This window comes from Polypterus senegalus, chromosome 12 (assembly GCF_016835505.1).
Source record: "Polypterus senegalus isolate Bchr_013 chromosome 12, ASM1683550v1, whole genome shotgun sequence".
Taxonomy (NCBI): Eukaryota; Metazoa; Chordata; class Cladistia; order Polypteriformes; family Polypteridae; genus Polypterus; species Polypterus senegalus.
In genome coordinates, this window is record NC_053165.1 from 142238996 (window position 1) to 142252321 (window position 13326).

General features: G+C 36.6%; 1 protein-coding gene across 5 annotated transcripts in view; it reads right to left on the minus strand.

Annotated features, from left to right (window-relative positions):
- tbc1d2b (TBC1 domain family, member 2B) overlaps window positions 1-13326 on the minus strand; it is a 55314-nt gene that overhangs the window by 25777 nt on the left and 16211 nt on the right. For 2 of the 5 annotated variants that reach the window (XM_039773647.1, XM_039773648.1), the window contains 2 exons: window positions 3952-3984; window positions 3351-3501 (listed from right to left, as the gene is read on the minus strand). In XM_039773647.1, the coding sequence (XP_039629581.1) occupies window positions 3351-3483 (133 nt within the window). In that variant the 5' untranslated portion in view covers window positions 3484-3501; window positions 3952-3984. Of the gene's footprint in view, window positions 1-2104; window positions 2127-3350; window positions 3502-3951; window positions 3985-13326 lie in introns of those variants that run through there. The other 3 variants (XM_039773645.1, XM_039773646.1, XM_039773649.1) reach the window with 2 other exon arrangements.

Below are 13326 nucleotides of genomic sequence, written 5' to 3' on the forward strand. Positions count from 1 at the left end.
CCATCACAGGCTGCTGTGAGTGTATCCCTCTTCATGATGTGAAAAAAAAGACGCAATGGACAAGCCTTCTCCTGCCTGGTTCCTGACTCAAAGTAGAGCTAGTAAAGGACTTCTTTAAAATTTTCCAATTTAATTTTGACCACACTGATTAACATACTAGTAATGAACCTGAAAAAGCTACTTAAAATATGAGGCCAGCAGATTTAAAACACAGGAAGTCCCACACACTTATACATGAGAAGTGAATATGGTAATAGAGAATGATGGGATAATTGTCTTATATTTCCACTATAATTCTGTCTTGTTCCTCTGTCTTTTTAGTATTACAGAGACATGGATGTGATCATGAACATCTATATACTAAACTTACTTTATAAAGCACTTTCACCTTCCCAAATTGTCCAAATATTCTTAAGCCAACACAGCCTGTCTACTGAAATGCAAGCTCACAGAGTGCTGGCAGAGTAGCTGAGGCACAGTAAACTTAAGCTTAAGTAAAGCTAAAATAGTGGACTGTAAACACTCACAATCATCTGTGTTTAATGAGAGTTAAATATTAAACTCAACAGGATTAAGCTATAGCAGCTCACTGAACCACAAAAGCAAACACTGTACCTCTTTTCAAAGCCCACACTAATTTCATTTGGTTAGAGGGCACCCTCATTAGCATAAGAAGCACAAGCTTCACATAATTACAAGACAAACTCTCAGTAATAATACAGTGTTCAGTTGCTACTTCTTTTGCATTTGTGAAGCCCTCTATCCATCTCCTAACTCATTTACCCATTTCAAGGCTGTAGCGAGGTGGTATCTCAGTAGTAATGGGAACACGGACATAGCGTCCTTAGCAGGAGTTAATCCACACAAAACTCACCTACACACGCAACCACATTCTCTTACAGGTCAGTTTAGAATCAATAAACAAATGCAGATATGGAGAGAATGTGCAAGCACCACAGTGAGAGGGCCTAGGCTGAGATTTTAACCCAAGACTCTGGTGCTGTGTGGCAAGACTTCACCACCATGCTGCCCATTTGTAAATACAGATTTTATTTCTTTAGTTCCCTGTGGTAGACTATTATTTTTTTCAGATGTCCAGAGAAATGTTTTTCAAACATTTTAAAATATGGCACATAACCCCTTGGTAAGTTTGATTGATCTATCCATATGTCTGTCTGTGTCCTAGCACAACTGCAAACAAGTGCGTTTCATACTGACTTATCAGAGCACCAGCCGAGTTGCAGCCTTATGATCTTAAACTGCAAACTGTTTACTGAATTGAATTCCAGTGTCTCTTAAAGTTAATATAGCCTCAAAAATAAAAAAAAGTTTTGCTAAATTATTTAACATTTATTGTTAATAAATATTATAGTCTCTTATAGTCACTTATGGAATAGTGAACTTTCTTCAGCTATTCAGTTTTGCTTCAGCTTTTCAATATAAAACACAACTAAGGTAATTTACCTGGCTTTATGGTTTCTACTTCCTACTTCTGTAAATAGTTAAAATCAATATTGATGAGAAATTTGAGATTATTATAAGTGAAAACACAATGCTAAAAGAAACTACTGAATGTTGACTGCATTGCCATAAGAAAGCCAAAAAAACTAAATTGTTATTTGTAAAACACAGATTATAAGTAAGAAAGCTTTGGCACTACAATGTTTAATTGAAATCTATTGCTTTGAATTAGAGAGGCAGAGAGGTAATGACGTTACCTCATAACAAGAAGACTGGGGTTCATCCCCAGATGCTCTGGTTTCCTCCTGGTAAATTAGTGTTGCTAAATTGGTCCTAGTGTGTATGTCCACTTTGTGATTGCCTGCCACCCTGTCCATGTGTTCTTCCTGCCTTGCACCCAATGATTACTAGGATAGGCTGTAGCTTTCCTGCAACCCTGCCTTGATTAAGTAGGTTAGGAAGGTGGGTGGATGGATGGCTGTTTTGAATCATCCTATGCAAAAAAATATAATTAAAAGCACTGACTGACTGTCCAATTAAAAGGGCTCCGAGAAACAGTATTACAAGCCCATCATTTTCCATTATATGCTACATGATTAATTCATGTGACAGGAAAGCCTCTGGAGAAAAGCTAACTCATTACCTTTCATGGACTATGTCTGGACCTAAAAGAAAAAGGAATAAACTATTATCATTACATTTCTATAAAAAAAAAAACCTAGATGAGTTAGTCTAGCTGTTAAAAATGGACTAGTGTCCATTCCAAAGTTTGGTTCCTGTGTTACTTTTAAGGCTGTTATTATATGCCCCAGCACCACACAACCCTGAAGTAGGATAAGAAAATTTGAAATATGAACGTGTGAATTGTCTAACCTGCTTACCATTTAAAGGTTCAAAAAAAGCCACACACAGCCAGTTTAACAAATATATTATGCAAGATAAGCATTTGCCATGAAGAGGATCCCAAAGCAACATTCAGTTGTGCACACTTTAGAATGATTTCACCTTGAAATCTGAGACACACCTAGAGCCCCTGACAGAAACTAAATGAAAGTATCCAGTCCCAAGAAAGGTAAAACAGTATGACAGCATTTATATTGCAATTAACTCTTCCAAAATGCCTATGGTATTCAAAATATCAAATGAGCAGGCTGGCTGAAGAAGTCAAGGTCATACCTTGTCTGTTATTGACATTTTTAAAATGTATGTAAAATGTATGAAGTAGACGCACCCGCTACTGTTACAAACATCAAAGCTAACTTAAGATATGTTTAAAAACATTCCAAAAGAAAAAAATCTAATGGCCAAACTATGTGTTTCTCCATTTTTGCAACATAGGAAAAGTAAATTTTGTGTGAATAGGCCAAAATACAGGCAAGTTCCAATAACACTAAAGTAGATGATTCATATTTTATACCACTTTAAAAGTTTATCTATTGTGTAAATTCATAAAGGCATAAAATGTAATCAATGTGTCACTGTATGTAGAGTTTAGCTGCTGTGACTACTATGTTTGAAAATTATGAATTCTTTAAAAGCTCAAAGCTGGAGCTTTGGATTGAACTTAAAATTCATAAAAGTCTTTCTTTCAAAGTCTTAAATATGTATGCAAAATATTGTGAACTTCTGAGAAGTGTTTTGGCTGTTGCTGGTACCAGCTTTACAAATGTGAAAATCTCCAAGCTGAATAGTTGGAATTCCCCCAAAACCTAAACACTTCCTAAGACTAAAGAGTGAAAGTTGTCTACACAATTTCATAAGAATTGGTCTATTTACTCTCAAATTACATTCCCCAAAGTTGATTTCTGTCATGAAAACAATACTTTTTCCATTTAAAAAAACCAAACTAAAGTAGTTGTGTTCCCACCAGCATTTTCCATACTACTCACCTGTATCTTTGGCGACCAGGCCTTTGGGAAAATCTGGGAGTGTTGGGGATGCCCAGCTGTCCCTGGAGCTAGTACCTCTAGAGTTACAAAATTCCCATCTCTTTTGCTGGAGTTGCTGGAGCCAATATGTCATTGCCTGCCTGTTTGAAGCCTACAGAAAGAAAAATACATTCGAAAAGGTATAGCTTCAAACACAAACAGCATAATCTGAGGCTACCCCTTCCTGTGTTTACATGTTGCATTCCACATGTAGCATAAATACATACAGCACACATGGCTACTACAAGCAAGCAATACAACAGACAGCCAAATATTTGTCTTGAGATTACGTTTAATATTTTTCAGATATGCTCTACATGAGGAACTGTGAAAAAAATCATGTCAGAAAGAGCTAGCTAAGCTGCCTTGAAAGATAGGTTTACTTTAATTTCATTCAGTTTATTCTTATATAACACTCTTATCAGAGGACATGTTCAAAGCACTTACACAGATTTCCTAATATAAAACAAATACAAATATAAAATTAAGCAAAATGTACATGCAAATAAGCTAACTGACAATACATATCACAATCAATAGTAATAAAATAATAAAAAAATACCTATTTACTTCACAATTGTGGATTCAGGAAACACTGATTTAAAAGAGAGAAGGAAAATTTAGCAATCTGGTATAAAATGAGCCAAAAGAAGGCATAACCGATTGACAAAAGAGGAGACATAAAGTCAGATTAAGATTGACAACATTCCTGCAAAAAACAAACCTCTGGGGCATCCACATATATCCAGGCATGCTAAAATACAGTATGGTGCAAGCTTGGTTCTAAAACTGCAATGTAACAATATGATGACTTGATCTTGTGTGTGACAATTTTGGTACAGGTTGAATATCCCTAATCCTAAATGCTTTAAAATCTGAAATTTTATGAGCATAGTGACACCACAAGTGCAAACATTTCATACCTGACCTTACTTGTGGGGTTCTGACAAAGGTTTCCTCGTTTTTTTTTGCAAGCAGATGGGAATAAAACATGAGCTGGTTCTTAACGTTTATAAGCAATTTCTTCAATCCCCTTTTGAATTTAGCAGTGAGAAACACCACTACACGAGTGACAGAGAGAGTCCCTCATGAACAAGTGATTGCCATGAATCATTAACACACCAAGTGCTGTGGGGTTTGAAGCGGTTGGCAGAGGGGGGTTCTTGGTTTGGCATTCGGGAGCCACAGTTGCATTAAACTGTTCAGCGTGTGAACATCGCATCTTAATAGGTAATATAGTTACTGATGGTGCCAGTTTGTTATCAAGCATTGTCACTACCAGATCTAAGCGCATTACTCACTGTGTTTTTTGCTTATTCTCTATGTATGGTAGCATTTTAGTCAAACAGAGTGTCGCAGATAGAGACTGAAAGCCTTGTTTGTTGTTGCTGTTGTTTAATTGCTGATATGGGTGTTCAGCTGATGCTGTTGTGCACAAACCTTTTTTATGGACAAAATTATTAAAAATATTGTATAAAATTAACTTTAGGCTATGTGTATAAGGTGTATATGAAAAATAAATACAATATGTTTTTACACTTGGATTCCATACCTAACATATCTCATTATGTATATACAAATATTCCAAAATATAAAATACTTTTGGTCCCAGGCATTTCAGATCGGGATTGCTCAACCTGTACCAGTCTTTCCTAGTCATTTATATCACTCATTTTGTGGCACAAATGAGTTATTTGAGACAAGGTAACAATGACATTATGGAACACATACTGTAAGATGATTAGAAGCAGCAGAGCTTGGGGAATGAGAAGTAACAGGCCATGATGAGAACCACAACTTTAATACAGACAACTAAACAGATTATTTTACAGCTTGAACAGTTAAGCCAGCTCTAATTCAAGTAAGCTATTGCAAAGAAATACTGTAAAATATACGTATAATATTCTCAAAATCACTCAATCCACTTCAGGGTACTGGGGGTCAGACCTTGTCTTGGCAGCATTGGAATCATGGCTGGATCCAACCTTAGATAATGATCAGTCCTAAAACAAACACTACACTAAAGTCATAACAGCTAATTTCATTAATAAGAAACAAAAAAGCAGCAGCCTGCTCAAGTATTATAATGAATTGTTGAGTTCAGCAAAGTTTCGCAATCAAAGCCAAAGATATTAATGTAAAGAGATCATCCAATGTTTTGCTTTACTCTCAGTCTTGTAAAACACATGCAGTACTGTTGCTTCTGCACTAATCAATAGAGTAATCCTGAAGTTACAGAACAAGTCAAGCAAATGCATTTCATCAATATTTTCAAATAAATTAAGATTGTGAGCAAAATGAACTCCTACACATTAACTTTAAGTAAAAATAATCTGTGGCCCAGCTTTTACTGATAAAACCGGAAGTGCCCGTTACTTTTTTTTTTTTTCGTTCTTCTTTTATACTTTATGCAAGTCACAGACTTGCAATTTGGAGACATAAGACTGATTGCAGTTTTAAGAGTACAAAAACTATACCAGACACATACCTGGTACCTTATTGTAAATAAACATTACTGTGATTTGGTTAAACATCTGGTTAATGGATATTTTCAGTGGCAGTAAAACTGACAATATGTTTTAGACTGTACCTCATAGATACAGGAGGTGAGGACATTTGCATATGTATGAAAGCACTTCAAAAACTGATACAACAACAATTAAAAACAATAGCACAGCCGTATAATAAAACCTTATCAAACCTGAGGCAGATACTGTATTTCGGCATCCTTGAAAACGTCTGTCAGGCAATCTTGATTGCATTCTGTAACTCTCTGATCTACTTTGATATTATCAGCTTTTACTGATCAAGATATTCTACTTCAAAAGACACACCTAAAATGCCTCTTGTAACATTCTCAAAATTAAATTCTATTGGCTCTCTGGACTTTCTCCTAACTAAACAATGAATGATTTATTTGTGTCTTCCACACAGTATGATTCCTTAAAATGTGAGGTCATAAATATAACACTGACATTGACCACTGGCAATTAAGGCATGACCAGCTTGAATATATAAAGTACAAAACATTAATGAAAACAATCATATTAGTTAAACAAAAATCAGAATACAACTTTCATATCTGGAAAGATACAGTGAGGGGAAAACTTTCTCACTGTCACAATAAAACAGTTGATGTAAGTAAACATCTTGCATAAGCAAACCTGTATTTAATGTCCCTTGTCTATAAAAGTGTACAGTAGATTAAGAGTAACCTACAGCAGATATAGAATCTTGTAAAATGTGCAGTACAAAAAAAAATTAAACAAGATTTATAATAACAAATAAGTATTCAATGTGCTATTCTTCCAATTTCTTTTGGTTTACCATTGAACAAAAACAAGCAACCCTAGACTTTAATATTGCCTTTCAAAACATCTTTATGAACATGAAGAAAAATTACATAAAGACAAACCAAAGAAAACATACATTTTACTCCATTATAAACAAATTAAATGCTTTCACCAGGATAGATTTACCTGAATTACATAGTATAATCTCTCAACTGAAACCCTCCACCTGCGTCCTTGACCCAATACCAACAAGGTTTTTCAAAGAAATATCAGACGTGCTAATTGACAATATTCTGGACATAGTTAATTCGTCATTAGATACGGGGGTCTTTCCAGACTGTCTTAAGACTGCTGTAGTTAAACCCCTGCTCAAGAAAAATAATCTCGACCCCTCTGCCTTTGAAAATTTTAGACCCATTTCTAACCTGCCCTTCTTAAGTAAAATTCTAGAGAAGGCAGTCATTATGCAGTTAAATGACCATCTCAATAAATATGCTATTCTTGATAAATTTCAGTCAGGCTTCAGAACAAATCACAGTACAGAAACTGCACTTGTTAAAGTAGTAAATGATTTGCGAGTGAATGCAGACAGAGGCCATTTATCTGTTCTCATCCTCTTAGATCTGAGTGCTGCATTTGACACCATTGATCATAATATTCTTAGAAATCGCCTTAGTCAATGGGTGGGCCTCTCTGGCAGTGTCTTAAATTGGTTTGAATCCTACCTGGCAGGGAGAAAATTCTTTGTGAGTTGTAGTAATCAAATCTCAAAGACACAGGATATCCGATATGGTGTTCCACAAGGCTCTATCCTGGGTCCGCTGCTTTTCTCAATCTATATGCTTCCGTTAGGTCAGATTATCTCAGCTTACAACATGAGTTACCACAGCTATGCTGATGACACACAGCTGTACTTATCTATAGCACCTGATGACTCCGACTCTTTCGATACACTAACCCTAACCCTAATCGTAACCTTAGATCTTCAAATGAGTGTCTCCTTATAATTCCAAAAGCTAAACTTAAAAGAAGTGGTGAGGTGGCCTTCTGCTGTTATGCACCTAAAATCTGGAATAGCCTGCCAATAGGAATTCGCCAGGCAAATACAGTAGAGCAGTTTAAAACACTGCTGAAAACACATTACTTTAACATGGCCTTTTATAACTTCACTTTAACTTAATACTGATACTCTGTATGTTCAATTCTTCATAATAACTATTCACAGTGGCTCCAAAATCCATACTGACCCCAACTCTCTCTTCTGTTTCTTTTTCCGGTTTCTTTGTGGTGGCGGCCTGCACCACCACCACCTACTCAAAGCATTCATGATGCTCCAACATTGATGGACTAAAAGCCAGAAGTCTACGTGACCATCATCATCAGGTCCTTCCATGAAAACCCTAAATACAAAGAGGACTGTTTGACTTATGTTAGGTAGATTGCCCAGAGGGGACTGGGCGGTCTCTTGGTCTGGAACCCCTACAGATTTTATTTTTTTCTCCAGCCTTTGGAGTTTTTTTTGTTTTTTCTGTCCACCCTGGCCATCGGACCTTACTCTTATTCTATGTTAATTAATGTTGACTTATGTTTATTTTTTATTGTGTCTTCTATTTCTCTATTCATTTTGTAAAGCACTTTGAGCTACATTTTTTTGTATGAATATGTGCTATATAAATAAATGTTGATTGATTGATTGATCGATTTACACTGACTGAACACTGCCTCAGCAGAGGTTTTCAAAACAAGCCCTACAATCCAGCCAGTTAAAGACAGCATTCATACTTTTATTATAAATTTAGGTGCTCTCAAGAACATGCACTTCATTTTTCAAAATCATTTTCCTATAGAAATTGATATAGGTCAACATTTCTTTAAAAAGACATTCAAATGACAAAATATCCTTACTTATACTAAAGAAAAACATCTTCTATTATATTGCTTTCTAACTTTGAAGATATATAGCACTAGGGTTGTGTGGTATACTGCTACTGGAAAGGAACCAAAAAAACAAATTTTAAAAAGGTACAATACCAGAATTTGGAGATTTTCTTGCTGGGCATAAATGTCAATTTTCTTCTCAATCCCCTGTGATCAGTTCTCTCAATACTCCCTGTAGTTGTGTAGACTTCACTTATTGCTTCAACATTATTGGGAGTTCACACGGCCTAACCAACCACCGCCCCCCCACCTTTGCTTCGATGCAATCTGGATTTCCTGGCTATCAAGAAGGATGTGGCACATAGTGTGGTGCAATGTGGCATACCAGACAAGCGAGCAATTGGGCGGCTCTGCAGGTAATGTGGAGTAAAATGGGATGTTTTGTAGTTATCCCCTATTTGCTACAGAATCGTTTTGGCACCTATATGGAGGTCTGAAAGCTGGTATCAATGTTGAAATCAAAATTTTACCAGTAATCCTACACTATATAGCACTTCAAAATACATGGATAAAAAGATGTAAAAATAATGCTTATGGTTTACAGCATATCCTTATTTTTGCCTAATGGTCAGTCTAGGGCTCCTTATTATCTTCAAAAAATGTAATTAATAACAAAAATAATTATAAATTATGAAAATTATCTTCAAAAATGGAGTTTAAAGTTTTGATGACAAAAAATGCAATATTGAAATCATCACTACATACAGCATACAAAAAAATGCAACAAATTGAGGTACAGTGAAAGAAGGACTGACAGACACAACCAGCTGTTTTAATAGTCCTTGAAAGGGCCGTTTATTGTCTCTTTAAGAAAGGACCCTGACAATTCCCGGGGTTAGCATCAGGAGACACCGTTTTTCCTCTTCAACTGAGAATCGCTGTACTCACAAGGTTTCATGCAACACCAGCTACCTTCCATTCTGTGCCAGGCATGAACTGCTGTGCTGTCCATCGCACCTCCTTTTCAGCCCCTTAAGTGTGCATAGCTCTGCCCTTTGTCCCTTGCAGAGTCTCATCTGCCCCGGTCACTCTCTTTTCCCCTTCTTTTGACATCATCACAATTGTACTGGCATAAGAAATGTTTTTTCAGAAGGGCAACTGACAAAGGCAGCTTCCTGCTGAGCTGAACAACATTAAAAATGATATATGAAAATTTCTATCAGCTGACAAATTTCTACAGGCACCCTAGGCACACCACTAAGCCCATGTTCTGACAGTAAAAAAACTTATAGTAGAAGTCACAGGATACTATATAGACCTTAAGTCACAATTTAGTCAACCTACACTTTTGACCAGTCTCTCCAAATGACCAGTTGATCTCTTATTTTCTATTCAAAGATTTGCTGTTGTAAAAAACAATTCGTATTGCATTTTAAGGAAAACAAACAAATAAATTAAGCCTTTGCAGAGTAGCTGCACCTCCATGCCAGACTGATTACAGTTTTCAGCAGTCACAATCTGTTTCAGGAAATATCTTCTACTTAGTCTACCAAATATTTTGTATTTTCAGCATTTTTAACTAACAGACTTGTTTCCGTTAGCATTTCTAGTAAACTATAGATCTAGGAAGTTGTTAGTTGATCAAATGTTGATGTCTTTATCATAGCTTCTGTGACTAAGGTCCATGAACCTGTTAATAAAAAATAATTACACTTTCAATATTACCTCTGGTTCACTGATCACTTCCACTCTTATCACCACTTAAATCACACTTTTCTTAAAAGTCCATGTGTTACTACAAATTCAACATCAGTACAGTGTTGTACTAAAGTTTTATCTAGGAGTTTCAGAAGAGAGCAAAGAATGAGCTAAATTGTAAATTTTATTATGAGCCTCTTCTCTAAGTATATGTCAGGTGTCTTAGAAAAAGCATTTGAAAATATATGCATGCAGAGGCAGTTACCTGTAACTAAAAAAAGTGATCATCTCTATAAATATTAATATTGTTAGAAATGTCTGACAAGTAGGCAACAGGCTTGGAAAAGTTCTACAAATAAAAAAAAAAAATTGTACACACTTTTCTAAATCAATATTAGATGCTCTGTGCAATATTTTCCAGGGGATGGATCTATTTTGCCCTTTGGTAAAGCTAGTTTGAGTTGATCGGACTACTGCTAAAAAGTGGAAGTCATGCTTGCATCTGCAAAAGTATGCAGGATCTAACATTAGATGCACAACAAAGACTGACAATAAAACAAAGATTCGAAACAATGGAAAGAAGCAAAAATGCAGGATTGTCACACTAGTCTTGTTTTATAAAGTTGTCCACAGAGCTAACAAATGTGAATATTTTCATCATTCAAGATACATATGCCTATGTTTAGACTGTAGAATGTACTTATCATACATGGAAACCTTACTACATTTCTGATTGCTCAAAGCACTCTGTGCAATCCATGCAAGTTACACAAATTTCAAATTGTACAATTGCTAATAAGCATAAAATAATCTCTGAAGAAATGTCCAACAAGACAGCAAATACAGCCAATACCAAAAAGGATAAAAACATTTAAATTACTCTGCACTTCACAAGCAACATTTCACAGATCTGCCTAATTCATGATATCCATATGATCATGCAGCACAAATCTGCATTTTTGGAGAATGTGGTCTGCTTCATCCACATTCTTACAAAACAAAAACTATGCAACACTTGCCAACATGTGTACGGAGTGACAGGCTTACAGTATAAACCTCTTAAAAGCTACATTAATAATCAGAATTCAACCAAATTACACACAGTAATATATGGCTGCCAAATATTAAAGTTTGAATATTGATATTAAAATAAACTTTTATTTGAATATATTCAAACATTGGTTAAAAGAAAAATAGATACAGTATGTGTGTATATTTACACACACACACACGCACACACACACAATGGAATGAATACACACCAGAATGACAAAAAAGGAAGAAAACTGAATTGAATTAGCAGTTAGAGTAACAGTGAGGCATTATGCAGGTTTACTGCTGTTGGCACAAAGTTGTGCAGCATTGTTCATTATGCCACTCAGCTTTGTATTTATTCTGTCCTCAACTACTACCTCCAGGTCGTCCGGTGTGCATCCTAAAATTTAGTATTCCCTTTTAATTAGCTTGATGATTCTGTGGGCTCTTTCTTATATAGTTCATCTGTGCCACAAGAGCAGTCCAACCCGTCACTGATGTGGACCCCTAGAACATGCATGACTGCACCACCTCTACATCTATTCTGTGAATAGTGACCAAGAATAGGGGCTCTTTGCTGCAATGAAAGTCAGTAACCAGTTCCTTGTTTTTGCTGATGTTAAGTTACAGACAATTCTTTTTGCAGAAAGAAAAAAACTTCTCCACCTGACACCTATACTCTGTTTCATCTACCCTATCAATACACCCCATAAATGCAGAATTATCTGAGAATTTCTGCAAGTGACATGAACTGGTGTTATATTTATACTGTAAGATGTACAGGTGTAGTGTTGCTCACATCAAAATCAGAAACACACTCCTTGAGTCTTACATACTGTGGTCTGCCCGACAAATAGTCCATTATCCAGGACATCATGGGCTCATCCATCTGCAAATGTCTGTAACAGGGACCACTGAATGGTAGTGAAGGCACTGGAGAAACTGAAAAAACACCCTCACAGTGCTGCCAGCTTTGTCTAGGTGAGAATAAGCCTTGAAGAACAGATAGATAATTGCATCCTCCATTCCAGTCTTTGTATTATAGGCAAACTGCAGTGGGTCCAGGTAATCTACTCATATGGTCCAGACTCTCAAAGGTCTTTATAATGAGAGTCGTAAGTGCTACTGGTCTGTAGTCATTCGGTGAAGAGGCACCAGCCTTCACTGGAACAGGAACAATGCAGGATATTTTCCACAGTAACGGCACTTTCTGGAGCTTTAGGGACAGACTGAACAGGAGACAGAGGATACCTCAAAGCTGGTCAGTATAACTTTAAATTACTCAAGGACTGACTTATCTGGTCCCACAGCTTTTCCTGTGTGTAGCTTCCTCAATTGTCTCATTACTTGGTCTTCACTTACAGACAACCCAGACTTGTCACTGGCTATGCCATTTGACATGTTAGGGGTTGTTGGTGTGGTAAAAATGACGTGAGGCAACTGGTTATTGGAAAAAAAGAGGCAATGATGGGGGGACGAAATCTATTACAAAATTGGTTCAGGGCATTAACTTTGTCCACATCCCCTTCTAGCATGTAAGCCTGGGATTGTTCAAGTCCAGTAATTATGCTTGGTCCTTTCCAAACATACTTCATGTTATTCTGAGCGAGTTTGCTTTCTGTTTAAGGTTTGTAAGCTTCCTTTCCTTCAGCACTCACTATGCATCTCTTTGTCACCTGATTTGAATGCTCTCTTTTTCTCATTCAGGACAGCTTTTAGCTCCTTAGTAATCCAGGGTTTGTTGTTTAGAAAGTAACGTGCTGTCTTCGAGGATACCTCAGTGCTGATGCAAAACGTAATATAGTCCGTGATAACAGGCTTACAGCTGGGAATAAGATGAATCAGGTTGTGGGTAGATCTGCCCAAATGTGCCAGGTGCTACATGTACATTTGTACTTTTACATTTTTCACATATCTACACGGTGGCACAGTGGCAGTGGTAGAGCTGCTGCCTCGCAGTTAGAAGACCTGGGTTCGCTTCCCAAGTCCTCCCTGTGTGGAGTTTGCATGTTCTCCCGTGTCTGGTTGGCAAA